This window comes from Plutella xylostella, chromosome 24 (assembly GCF_932276165.1).
Source record: "Plutella xylostella chromosome 24, ilPluXylo3.1, whole genome shotgun sequence".
NCBI classification, from domain to species: Eukaryota; Metazoa; Arthropoda; class Insecta; order Lepidoptera; family Plutellidae; genus Plutella; species Plutella xylostella.
The window spans coordinates 2,214,369-2,227,412 of record NC_064004.1 but is presented as its reverse complement, the minus strand read 5'-3'; the positions used below and the strand labels follow the sequence as shown (position 1 = coordinate 2,227,412).

At 40.7% G+C, this 13,044-nt stretch overlaps 1 protein-coding gene across 1 annotated transcript in view; it reads right to left on the bottom strand.

Moving 5' to 3' along the window:
* Window positions 1–9,737: 9,737 nt before the first annotated feature.
* Window positions 9,738–13,044, bottom strand: part of LOC125490474 (leucine-rich repeat serine/threonine-protein kinase 1-like) — a 46,981-nt gene continuing 43,674 nt past the window's right edge. Inside the window, exons 56-58 of the mRNA XM_048629736.1 lie at window positions 12,545–12,655; window positions 11,151–11,302; window positions 9,738–9,919 (exon numbers count right to left, since the gene is read on the bottom strand). Coding sequence (XP_048485693.1) covers window positions 9,738–9,919; window positions 11,151–11,302; window positions 12,545–12,655 — 445 coding nt within the window. The remainder of the gene's footprint in view (window positions 9,920–11,150; window positions 11,303–12,544; window positions 12,656–13,044) is intronic.

Genomic DNA, 13,044 nt, shown 5'->3' with positions numbered 1-13,044 from the left:
GAAGCATTTTTTTTTTCGTTCAGTAATGTTTCAGACAAACGAAGTTTTTCTTTCTTCTTTCATTTCTTACATTCTAAATTTAATGAAAATTGGTTACGCCAGTAAATAACATTCAATCAGCTTGATTTTATGATAAAAGCATTTTCTGCCAGGGACTCAGGAACCGAAATTACCTACTCGCGGTAATAAATATTTTGAATTTGAATTTGAATACAATAAGGTAATAATTAACTGGTGGGACTCTCCGATGCTGGCGCGCTGGATAAGGCTACATGCAGTCAAGTTGACAGCCTTCTAGCAGGTGTAGGTGTATCTGAGAGTCCAAACGGGCCGTGTACCCCTTTTTATATTTTTGTTATTTTGTGCATTTTATTGTGTTTGTGTATTTATTAACCATTTCATTATAATATCATGTTTACTAACCACCATATGGACTATTGATTGTAATTAATTTAATAAGTCTGAAATAAAATTATTTTATTTTATTTATTTTATTTTTATTTAATTAAGTAAAGTTAAGGGATGCTATTGACAAAAACGCATCGCTTTTTTTTGGTCAAATCGTTCGTCATCGTACTCACCGGTCCCTCGTGCGGTCGGAACACAGTAATGGGCCGCAGCGTGGCCGCCTCCGCCACCACCACGCAGCCCCACGCCGTGCCGATGTAGATCTCCGAACGCATGGCTTGAAGTGCTGTCACCTGGGGGTTAAAGAGTTTTTTAGGGATAATAATTAAAAAAAATAAAAACCGACTTCAAAAAACCACTAAAATGTAAGAAATAATTTAAGGTTTACACAAATTCTACTCGTATGTGACAGTTTTTAATTTTTTTAATTATTATTTTATTTTATAGTTTTTAGTTTATTTGCAATAATTTTCAATTAAAAGTAAGGTGCAAATAATACCAAAAAGTCCTACTAATCAATACGAATCATTCAAGCCTAAACACGAAGTAGTTGCTATATACCGTTGAGGAGTTACCCTGACTGCCTTCCGTTTCCATCATCAGATCAGCTCAAGGTCACCATCATATTTTTTTGTTATAAGAACCATATTTACGTTCTTAATTGCATTAGAATCGGTTAATATGTGCCCAAAATGGAAATTCATACCCTGTTTTTACCCCTTTACCCACCCTTGGGGGTGAAATAAAATTCTGAAAAAAAAATGAGACCACCTGGGAGCCCAATCCAATACAACAAAAAAAGAATTTTCAAAATGGGTTCATAGACGGCGGAGTAATCGGTGAACATACATAAAAAAAAGATCCCGACGAATTGAGAACCTCCTCCTTTTTTTGAAGTCGGTTAAAAATATAGTTTAAACGGTGATTAAAACTTTAAAATGTGTCATTTTCTTGATCAACTTTAAAAAAAACGTGTTTGGTCGTAACCTTGTTGAAGAATCATTGTCTCAAAGGTAATTGTACGAGCAACGTACATTTCTCAAGTAGGTCGCACCGTCATCATTTACTTACACGCGCAACATTTTAGTTATTAATAAATTCAGTAATTTTACAGCATTCAATCCGGGCGGTTTTCTTTATCACTCCTTAGAGTCTATCACCCCTCATATATCAATTACTCACCCCTACATTTTTTTTGGTCCTTCGAGCATTTGAACCAACGCGTGGTCAACTGCGGGACATTCGCGTTTCACGGACACAGTGCACATACAGTGTAGTGTATCAAGGACTTGATCCTTGTCTATCAAAGGATTGCAGTGAGGATTTTGGTCGCCGAGTCGAGTCGCCAGGCTCGATCAGCAGCTTATCACCAACAACTCACTACCAGCAGCGTAAGACGCTAAGCAGATAGCAGCCAATATCAAGTAAGATCTTTCCTTTTTATTATGGAGGCTCTTCTTAAGCGGCAGGATGAGATCGCGGAACTCATCAACCGCATTAAAATCAATTTCAAAAAGGATCCGCTTAAGCGGAAAACGCCAGCTTATTTAAAAACTAGGCAGGAAGCACTCGATAACCTTTGGGGCGAGTTCGAATCTAATCACGAGTTACTTTTACCGTACAAGGACAATCCCTTCAAGTACTTCATTGAAAATGTTTACGAGGAAACTTTAAACCTTTGCGAGGAAGTCCGAACAGCATTTTCTTCGGTGCTACCATCCAGCAGCAGCAAGCAGGTAGATCAAGCCACGGAGCCGTGTGGAGAGGTCGACGAATTGATAGCTAGGCAGAGGGCGAACTTTAGAGCATTTATGAGACTTTTAAAGAGCATTAAGGTAGAGTACATTACGGAAAATTGGGAATTAGAGGATGAGTTAAGAACTATCAAGTCGCGTTGGCAAATTATTGACGAATTGCATTTTAAGATCGATAATATTCTTTGTGGAGAGGATGAACAGTATGAGGGAGAATTTAGTCAACACGAGACCTTATATAAGGACATGAAAAGGACACTGAACCAAAAACTAATTGCTAAGGTTCACCAGCATCAGTCGACACCTAAATTGGAGATACCAGTCTTCACGGGTAATTATACACAGTGGCCAACCTTTCATGACTTATTCACGGAAGCTATCCATAATAATAACACTCTCTCGAAGGCGCAAAAAATGCAGCATTTGAAAGGTAAGCTCAAGGGAGAAGCTGAGCGCCTTATCCAACACCTCCATATAGCAGCAGAAAACTATGATACAGCATGGGAAATTTTGCTTCACCGATTCAGCAACCATCAAATATTATTCACCAACCAAATCGAGGTATTTCTAAACCAACCAAATGTACATAAGCAAACATCATTCGAGTTGAAGCGGCTGCATGATACATCGATGGAATGCATCCATGCGATACATAACCTTGGAGTTGATACCAGCACATGGGACCCACTTCTCGTTCATTTAATATCTAAGAAGTTGGACGTGCAGACCTACACTGACTACAAGGAATCCCGCAAGTCGCCGAGGGAACTACCAAGTCTAGGTGAATTTATGACGTTTCTGGAGTGCAAATTCACAGCTTTAGAACCTGTTCAGAGGAAGGAACGGGAGAACACATCATCAACATCATCTGCACCGGCCAAGCAGCCTCCGTACCAATATAAGAACACCAGTGGGAAAATTCCTTACAAAAATTATTATCAAGCTAACAGTACGTCATACATAAGTAGGTGCCCGCTGTGCAACTTTGAACACGAGTTGTACAGATGCAAAAGGTTCATCGCCATGTCGCCGGAAACTAAATTGAGGGCGATTTCAAAACAGAAAATATGTGTAAATTGTCTATACAAACATCATGACAAAACATGCAATTCGACCAAACGGTGTAAGGAATGCAATGCTGAGCACAACACTTTACTGCACGAGGCATTTGCGAACAACGTAAAATCAGGTTACACACAGCAAAGTTCGTCGACACCAAGCAAGCACAATGTTAATCACGTCGCTAGCCCCGATGAGGAAATATTATTAACGACCATATTAATTCAAGTCCAAAAATCAGATGGTAGTTATATCACCCTTCGAGCACTTTTGGATCAAGGGTCGCAGATATCTCTAATCTCAGAAAATGCAGCACAAATATTGGGATTAAAACGTATCAGCTATCATGCATCTGTGTCCGGGATAGGCACGAGTTCGAAGCAAAGCAAGGGCATGATAACTATGCAATGCAAGTCAATTTATGATGATCATGCATTTTCCACTCAAGCATTAATAATATCAACTGTTATCAACAACTTACCTAACAGTTCATTTGAAAGGCAAGGATGGTCTCATCTCCAGCACATCAAACTAGCAGATCCAGAGTATAACGTGTCCAGACCGATTGACATCTTATTCGACGCGAGCGTATATTCAGATATCATTATGAGTGGACTAATAAAGGGCCCGACTCAAGCACCGATAGCACAACAAACAAAACTCGGTTGGGTTCTATCAGGAAACGTTAGAACATTCAATTGCAATGTGGTTATAAATAATTTAGCCGACATTAAAAAATACTGGGAGATAGAGGACATTCAGGATAAATCATCAGTATGTGAAGCAGATGAGAAGTGCGAGAAATTCTATCAAGCAACCACGAGACGATTAGAGAGCGGCAGATACGAAGTCGCCATCCCTATGAAGTCTGGGTTTGAAAAGCAGCTCGGTGCATCACAGGGCAAGGCTATTGCCCAATTCAAGCAAATCGAGCAGAAGCTAAATAAAAATCCCGAGCTATCCGATGCCTACAAAACATTCATGCGTGAATATGAGCAGCTTGGCCATATGCGCCAAGTTTACACATCAACAGAACCTTCGTGTTACCTTCCACACCACGGAGTATTAAAATTGGACTCCAACACTACAAAACTAAGAGTAGTCTTCAACGCATCATCAGTGACGTCATCAGGCAGCAGCCTCAACGATCTTATGGAACGTGGACCAAACTTACAGCAAGATCTACTGCCATTGGTCCTGAAATGGAGACAATACAAGTATGTACTGGTGTGTGACATTGAGAAGATGTTCCGACAAATAATGGTGAGAGAAGAGGATCAGCCACTTCAAAGCATAGTCTGGAGAGAGTCGTCTGACATACCAATTAAGCACTATCATCTTACGACTCTGAGCTATGGGTTCAAGGCCAGCCCATATATAGCTATTAGAACACTCCAGCAGATTGGGTTAGATCACGCCGAAAAATACCCCCTAGCGGCTGAAGCAGCAAAATCATCATTCTTCATGGACGATCTCTTGAGCGGACATGATGACATAGAACAAGCAAAAGTTCTACAACAGCAGCTCATACAAATGTTCCAGGCCGCCGGTATGAACCTCAGAAAGTGGTCTAGCAACAATTTGGAGCTTATCAAAGATTTATCATCTGAGCAGTTGGATACCCCGTTAGATTTTAAATGCATTGAAACACGGAAAACTCTCGGATTACGGTGGAACCCAGCAACGGATACATTTTCGTTTAAAAACCCACTCGAAAATACCGTCAACAAATCACTCTCTAAAAGAAAGTTGCTCTCTGATATCTCAAGGATCTTTGACCCATTTGGCTGGATATCGCCTATCACTATCAGAGCGAAACTGTTGTTCCAAAAGGCATGGACGACAGGTGTATCATGGGACGAAGAAGTACCGGAAGAAATCATGCTGGAATGGAATCAAATCAAGCAAGACTTCCAAAATATCGACAGCTTAATAATCACCAGGCACCTGGGAAACATGCAAGGCCCATTCCAACTTCACGCATTCTGCGACTCGTCAGAAAAAGCTTATGCCTGCGTTATTTACATCGTGACGCAAAATAATAAAGGCGAGACCATATCAACACTCGTGGCGGCGAAAACTAAACTTGCGCCACTGAACAAAGTGTTAACAATTCCCAGACTGGAATTATGCAGCGCATTGTTATTAACACAACTCGTAAATACGGTCTTACAAACCTACGAAAATAAAGATAACATCACAATCACTGCATGGTCAGACTCCATGATAACACTAGGATGGTTACAGGGAGAAGCTACAAGGTGGAAACAATTTGTCAGTCACAGAGTGCAACAAATTAAGGAAGTGGTTCCGGCATCAAATTGGAGACATGTTCGATCAGAGGATAACGCCGCGGACTGCGCGTCTAGAGGAATATCTACTCAGCAATTGAAAGAACATCGACTATGGTGGGAAGGCCCAGAATGGCTAAAAACCTATGACCCCAAGAGCGCACCTACCATAAAATATGAAACTCCCAAAATCGAGGAAAAGAAAGCAGCGCAAGTAAACGTGACAGTCCAGGCCAAACCCGCACCATTTACGAATACACTTCTGTGTGAACATAGCTCTATGTCGCATGTAACAAGAGTCGTCGCGTGGATACTACGGTTCATTGCGAAGTCATCAAAAAGGCACAATGCGGAATCATCAAGTGCATTGACATCAGCAGAGCTAAACAATGCGGAACAATTAATCGTAAAAGAATATCAGCATATAGAATACGAGGAAGATATCACTCATCTGAAAAAATACGGACGAGTAACAACTAACAGCAAGTTAGTGAGCCTAAACCCCTTCTTAGATGAACACTCTATACTAAGAGTCGGAGGACGTTTACGGAACTCTCACATTAACGCATCAGCAAAACATCCGATCATATTATCAAGCCATAGCCGCTTAACGGAATTGTTGATAAATCAAGCACATCAAAGGACACTGCACGGAGGAGCCAGACTGACATTGTCGTACATCAGAGAGAGATTTTGGATAGTCAGCGGTATCCGTACCGTCAAAAGACAGTTACGAAAGTGTGTCAAATGTCGTCGTTTCACCACAGAAACGCACCAACAGATCATGGCAGATCTCCCTGCTCCAAGAGTAACCCCATCACGACCATTCACACACACTGGAATAGATTTCACGGGTCACGTCGAGGTAAAATCAAATAAAGGGCGTGGTATAAGAACTAGCAAGGGCTACGTCGCAGTATTTGTGTGCCTCGCAACTAAAGCAGTTCACCTGGAACTAGTGTCAGACTTGAGTACACCAATGTTTCTGCAGGCCTTCCATAGATTTTGCAATAGACATTCTACCCCCTCACATTGCTATTCCGACAATGGGACAAATTTTGTGGGAGCGAATCGCCTGCTTAAGAGAGAATATCAAGAAATCATCCAAAACATAAATAAAGATTTCTTCGACAACATCAATCATCTGGACATACAGTGGCACTTCAACGCCCCGGCATGGCCAAGTGCTGGAGGATTGTGGGAATCGGCAGTTAAAAGTTTAAAGTACCATCTAAAGAGAGTACTCGGTGATCAGAAACTTACTTACGAGGAGTTCACCACACTTTTAACTCATGTGGAGGCATGTTTAAATTCCCGACCGTTATGTGCATTAACTGAAGACCCAGATTACGACCATCTTACACCAGGACATTTTCTGGTCGGCGGACCCATACTGTCTAGGCCGCAAGTACAATCAGATAACATCAGTCTCCCAAAAAGATGGCAACTTATCCAAGCAATGAATAAGCAGATATGGAAGTGTTGGTCGAATGATTACCTACAGCAACTTCAAGCTCGATCCAAGTGGAGAACCCCAATCGAAAACATCAAGAAGGATGACATAGTTGTGATAAGGGAGGATAACATTCCCCCTGGGAGATGGGCCATTGGAAGAGTAATTGAAATTCACCCTGGAAAGGACAACCACATCCGAGTTGTGACCTTAAAAACCCAAGGAAATATCATCAAACGACCAGTCAGCAAATTAATCATATTACCTGTTCAAAATTCCGCAGAAAACACATCAGACAACTCAAGCGTAAACGCTAATCAGCATAAAAATAAACAACAGCCAAAAGGCCTATCACTAAAATCACTAGTTTGCACAATATTACTTCTATTCATGACATTGTTATCAACCAGTTCAGCACAGAACAACCCAACATTCAATGTGACATCACTGCAAGAAAGTCAAGGATTTTATTTTGACAAAATATCCGATATGCAATTTATCAGAGATCGCTGGAAACTAGTCGTATTCTATAACATGTCTACTTATTGGCAAGGAATTCATGACGTAAAACAATACGTATACCATATAAAAGAACTCTGCGATACTTCGAACACTCAATACGGAAGTATGACAATGCAGTTAGAACACGAGATCAGCGAAATAGAACACTACAACACATTGCTAAGGTCCCACAGTAAAAGGAAGAAGAGAGGCCTAATTAACGGTGTAGGCTATGTGGCCAACTCATTATTTGGTATCTTAGATGACAACTTTGCTGAGCAGTATGAAAAAGATATTCAAAAAATTACACAAAATGAAAATCATATTCAAGATCTTGTAAAGAACCAGACATTAGTACTAGAAGCCGAAAGCAACATACTTCATCGCAATGAAAATATCATGAAAAAACAGTTCTCATTCATAAGAAATCATATTAAAAACTTAACAACATCCATAAATGGTGTAAGACTGGACTACAATAACACTATTTATATTATGTCATCATCCCTAGCAATTCATATCATCTTGACGAATTTAAGAGCAACGCAAAACTCCCTCATCAATATGGTCACAGATATCAGTCAAGGACATATTGACTCTCGTTTGTTGTCACCGGAACAATTAGAAGCACAACTCAATATCATATCGAGACAACTACGGGGTGATCTTAGTTTACCTATACGCAAAGCATCCATAAAGGATTTATACAAACTACTAAGAGTGTTTGTCAGAGTACGCAATGACTATTTAATCATGGAAGTGAACATACCACTCGTCAATAACGAACTATTACAATTAGATAAAATAATATCCATGCCACAGCGAAAAGATAACCATACCTTCTATGTCATTCCCGCTCTACCTTATATAGCATTCAATTTAAGAAAGGACATGGGAGTCCTTCTATCAGAACAAGAATTGCAAAAATGCACAACCGTATCAGAAGAAAAAATACTTTGCTCTTTAGAAAAGCCGATTTATAATTTAAATATCAAAAGGTCTCTTTCTAAAATGAATCTAATTGATAGTGAAGCAAATACACCAACCTGTAGATCTCAAGTATCAACGTGTAGCGAGAAATGGATCAAGTTACACGATAACAATAAGTGGTTGTACGCGTGCTGCAATGAATGCACCGTCCGCATATTCTGCCCAGCTGGTGTCACTATCAAAACCATATACAATAATGGCATTGTAGACCTAGGTCAAGGTTGCACTCTTAAGAGTGACTCATTCACGATTTATGCTCACAATAAATTATTTAACGAATTAAATATCAGTACAGCTATCAATGTATCACAGCAGAAATCAATTTTAAATACTATTATTAACACATCAGAAGACTCTGAATTCCTCCCGAAGATGGAAGACAGCTGGAACGAAATTCAGACGAAGATAAACTTCATCAAGGAGCAATCTAGCAAACCTTTAAGCATACACGATATCCATCACTATGCACTGGTATATATCATCCTGGTCATCACCATAGTAGTTGGAAGCCTGACGATATACTGGAGAATGAAGAGAGGAGGTCCAGAGCTAGCAGCGTCGCAGCAGGTTCCCGGGGGGCAGAGCGCAGCGCCGCCGGCTCCCGGGGGGCAGGGCGCGCCGGCCGCCGGCCGCGAGGGCGAGCCCGCTCCCACCAGCGATAGTGTTAGTGAAGTGGTAGTGTCGCGTGTGCAATGTGTAAGTGAATTACCAAAAAAGGTTAACGTGTGCGTATAATAAATTAAAAGTTTCAATCAGTGATTAAAACCAATTTAATAAATGTTTCTAGACTAGTTTAGAGTTTAAATATTGTTTATCACCCTTGTATCATTAGTTAGTGAGTTTATATCATTTAGAATAGGTCATCATTTTTATTGTTACAGAGTTTAACCAAACTTAATCTCTGTCTTCTCGTTTGTTTAGAGAGGCAGCATGTACGAGCAACGTACATTTCTCAAGTAGGTCGCACCGTCATCATTTACTTACACGCGCAACATTTTAGTTATTAATAAATTCAGTAATTTTACAGCATTCAATCCGGGCGGTTTTCTTTATCACTCCTTAGAGTCTATCACCCCTCATATATCAATTACTCACCCCTACAGGTATGATATAAATGTCGGTGTTCCACTAGGCGGTTTGCTATGCCCTCTACTTTTCATAACATTTATTCACTAAATCTTGACTAAACGACGCTGGACTGACGACCTTAGACAGGTAGCTGGTAGTGACTCCCTGTGGATTGCCGAGGAAAGAGTATTCTGGCGCTAATTAAGCGTATTTTCAGCAGAAGACAAATACTTGGTGTACATAGATGATATTATATCTTACGGTGTGACTCAGTTCACTCATGGTATCGTCCAGTGCGATGGACTGCAGGCTCTCGGAGCAGGGCGCCAGCTTGCTGCAGTCCAGGCGGGACGCGATGGTGCCGCGGCGGAGGCACCAGCCGTACACCACGCAGGCTGCGGGGGGGAAAATAGTGGTTAGTTTTATTTTAATCTTAATTTTATTAATTGTTTGTTTTATTTTATGATATAGCAAGTTCATATTTTATACATACATTTTAAATGAAACTTATATACAGGGTTATTGGTAAGTAGAGCTGATCCTTTCAGGAAGTGATAGAGGAAGGCATTTCCAGTCGATTGAACCCTATAATCATGCATTATCCGTAACTGAACAATTTCTAACATATTTAATATTTAAGTATTTTAAAAAAAATGGCAAATTTGTATGTTTTAAACCGAAAATTTTAAAAATCAAGCTATATTTCAATATATTTTTTTTGTTTTGCATCAGTAAGATCTTAATAAACTAATTAAAATAATGAAATGTGCATTATTCGAGTTAAATTAGACACAGTACCTCAAAATACATAAACATTTTAAAATAATAATCAAAACGTAACAAAATTAAAGTTAAAAAAAAAGAAAGTCATATGAGAATTTTTGGGGCACTTCAGCTTAAAAATATTGTTAACTTATAAGCTTCCAAATAAGATATTTAAATATCAAATCGAGTAAGGTATCACCAAGATATGGCCAGCGTGATGTCTACTTGCTGGATGCGTGTTGTCTACTGACAGATGCGTCCTGTCTACTCACGTGGATGCGTATTGTCTACTCATCTGGATGCGGGTTGTCTACTCACATGGATGCATGTTGTCTATTCACCTGCATGCCTGTTGTCTACTCACTTAGATGCGTGTTGTCTCCTGACCTAGATGCGTGTCTACTCCCCTGGACGCATGTTGTCTACTCACGTCACGTGGCTCGCTGACAAACAGCAGCGTGGGCGCGGTGGGCGCGGCGGCGAGGCTCGTGACGCGGCCCGGCGCCGGCAGACTGGCCGCCGCCTGCGCGCACCGAGTAGCTGTCTAGGCCGGAGCCCCAACAACATAGAGTATGTAGCTGAGGATGCGTGTCTATTAACCTGGACGCGTGTTGTCTACTCATATGGATGCGTGTTGTCTACTGACATGGGTGCGTGCTATTATTCTATTAATTTGGATGCGTGTTGCATACATACTGACATGGATGCGTGTTGTCTACTGACATGGATGCGTGTTGTCTACTCACCTGGATGCGTGTTGTCTATTCACCTTGATGCATGTTGTCTACTCATCTGGACGCGTGTTGTCTACTCACGGCGATGCATGTTGTCTACTCATCTGTATGCGTGTTGTCTACTCACGTGGTTCGCTGACAAACAGCAGCATGGGCGCGGTGGGCGCGGCGGCGAGGCTCGTGACGCGGCCCGGCGCCGGCAGACTGGCGGCCGCGGACACGCCGCCCGCGCGCACCGAGTAGCAGTCTAGGCCCGAGCCGCCCGCGAACACTTCGTAACTGAGAAAGAAAGAAAAGTCATTTACTGCCGAAAAAGTCGCAGAAATAAAAAAAAAAACACTTGTAAAAAAACAGACTTTCGGAAAAAGGTGCCATGCTCAGCATGTGCTGCCGTAAACAGAAGCATGTTTTATAACAGAGCTGTTTTTCAGCATATCCCTGAGTGTAGTGTTACAATAGTAAAACATTGATTTTTATTATTGTATGTGAGTGCTTTAATAGTGCATAATATGCGCGTTTGTGTTTCTCTATCTGAGACATTTTGACAGGTCCTGTATATTTGTATAATCATCATCGGACGGCTGAATGGTTTAGTGGTTAGTGACCCTGACTGCTATGCCGAAGGTCCCGGGTTCGATTCCCGGCTGGGGCAAATATTTGTTTAAAGACAGATATTTGTACTCGGGTCTTGGTTGTTGATATTTATATTTAGTATCTATAACTATGTAATTGTGTAGATATATCAGCTGTTCGACACCCATAACACAGGTTCTGCCTAGCTTGGGGTCGGATGGCCGTGTGTGAGATGTCCCCACATATTATATGATATTATATTATACTAGCTGTTCCCGCGAGCTTCGCTTCGCCTTAAATAGTTTTCCCGTGGGAATTCCGGGACAAAAAGTAGCCTATGTTCTTTCTCAGGGTCTATACCATGTGTATACCAAATTTCATTCAAATCCGTTCAGAAGTTTTGGCGTGAAAGAGTAACAGATAGACAGATTTGTAAGGTAAATACCTAATTTTGTTATAATTTATGTGTAATACCTAAGTACCTATATCATGGTTGATACATATTAGATACTAAGGATATTTTGTAAACCCTTTATTTAGTTATAATTTGCTGTGCCCGACAGGGTCCATAAAGTTCCTAATTTAATATATTGAACACCTGTAAAAATTACTTATGATTGACTTACCTAAACATTATTATAAATGCGAAAGTAACTGTGTCTGTCTGTCTGTTACTCTTTCACGCCAAAACTACTGAACGGATTTGAATGAAATTTGGTATACATATGGTCTATAACCTGAGAAACCTGGCTTTTTAACGAAAGCCAAACGAAAATGCAGCGCAAACTTTTTAAAGCGAAGCAAAGCTCGCGGGAACAGCTAGTAATATATAAAAGTTTTATATCACGACTTCAGTTTCGGGCTTAGATATAACATGCTGCATATGCTGGTTTCGACTTAGCATACCCTTTTTGCAACACCCTGTATTTATATTAAGTACACACTCACCCGGTGGGGCTGGCGACGGCGGCGAGGCAGGTCAGCTCGGTGGCGGCCCCCAGCTCCGTCACCACGAAGCTGCCCTCCACTTGAGGCCGGGATGATGTGACGAGGAATAGTCTGGAAGAAACATGGTGTGAATGATGAAAAAAAAAAGTTTTCTGAGCCTAAATTTTGCTATATTTTTCTTTGGCGCCGCGCTGGCAATTCAATAGTCCCTTCGTGATGTCACTGCAAAGGCTCCAGCTGAAAACCACCGCTATAATCCTTGGATTATAGCACATGCTGAGTCTGGAGTCCTTTTCGACACTACGCAGCAACTTGCATTTTACTATTTGAGTTTTAAATGTACACGTTAATACTAACCTAAAACTAAATATTTTCTAAATTTTGATTAAGTGTTTAATTGTAATGTGTATTGATAATGTTGCTGTTTGTGTGTTGAATAAATGTTTCTATTCTATTCTAATGGATAGATGATAAGTTATTACTTTGTCAAAACCGTTTGT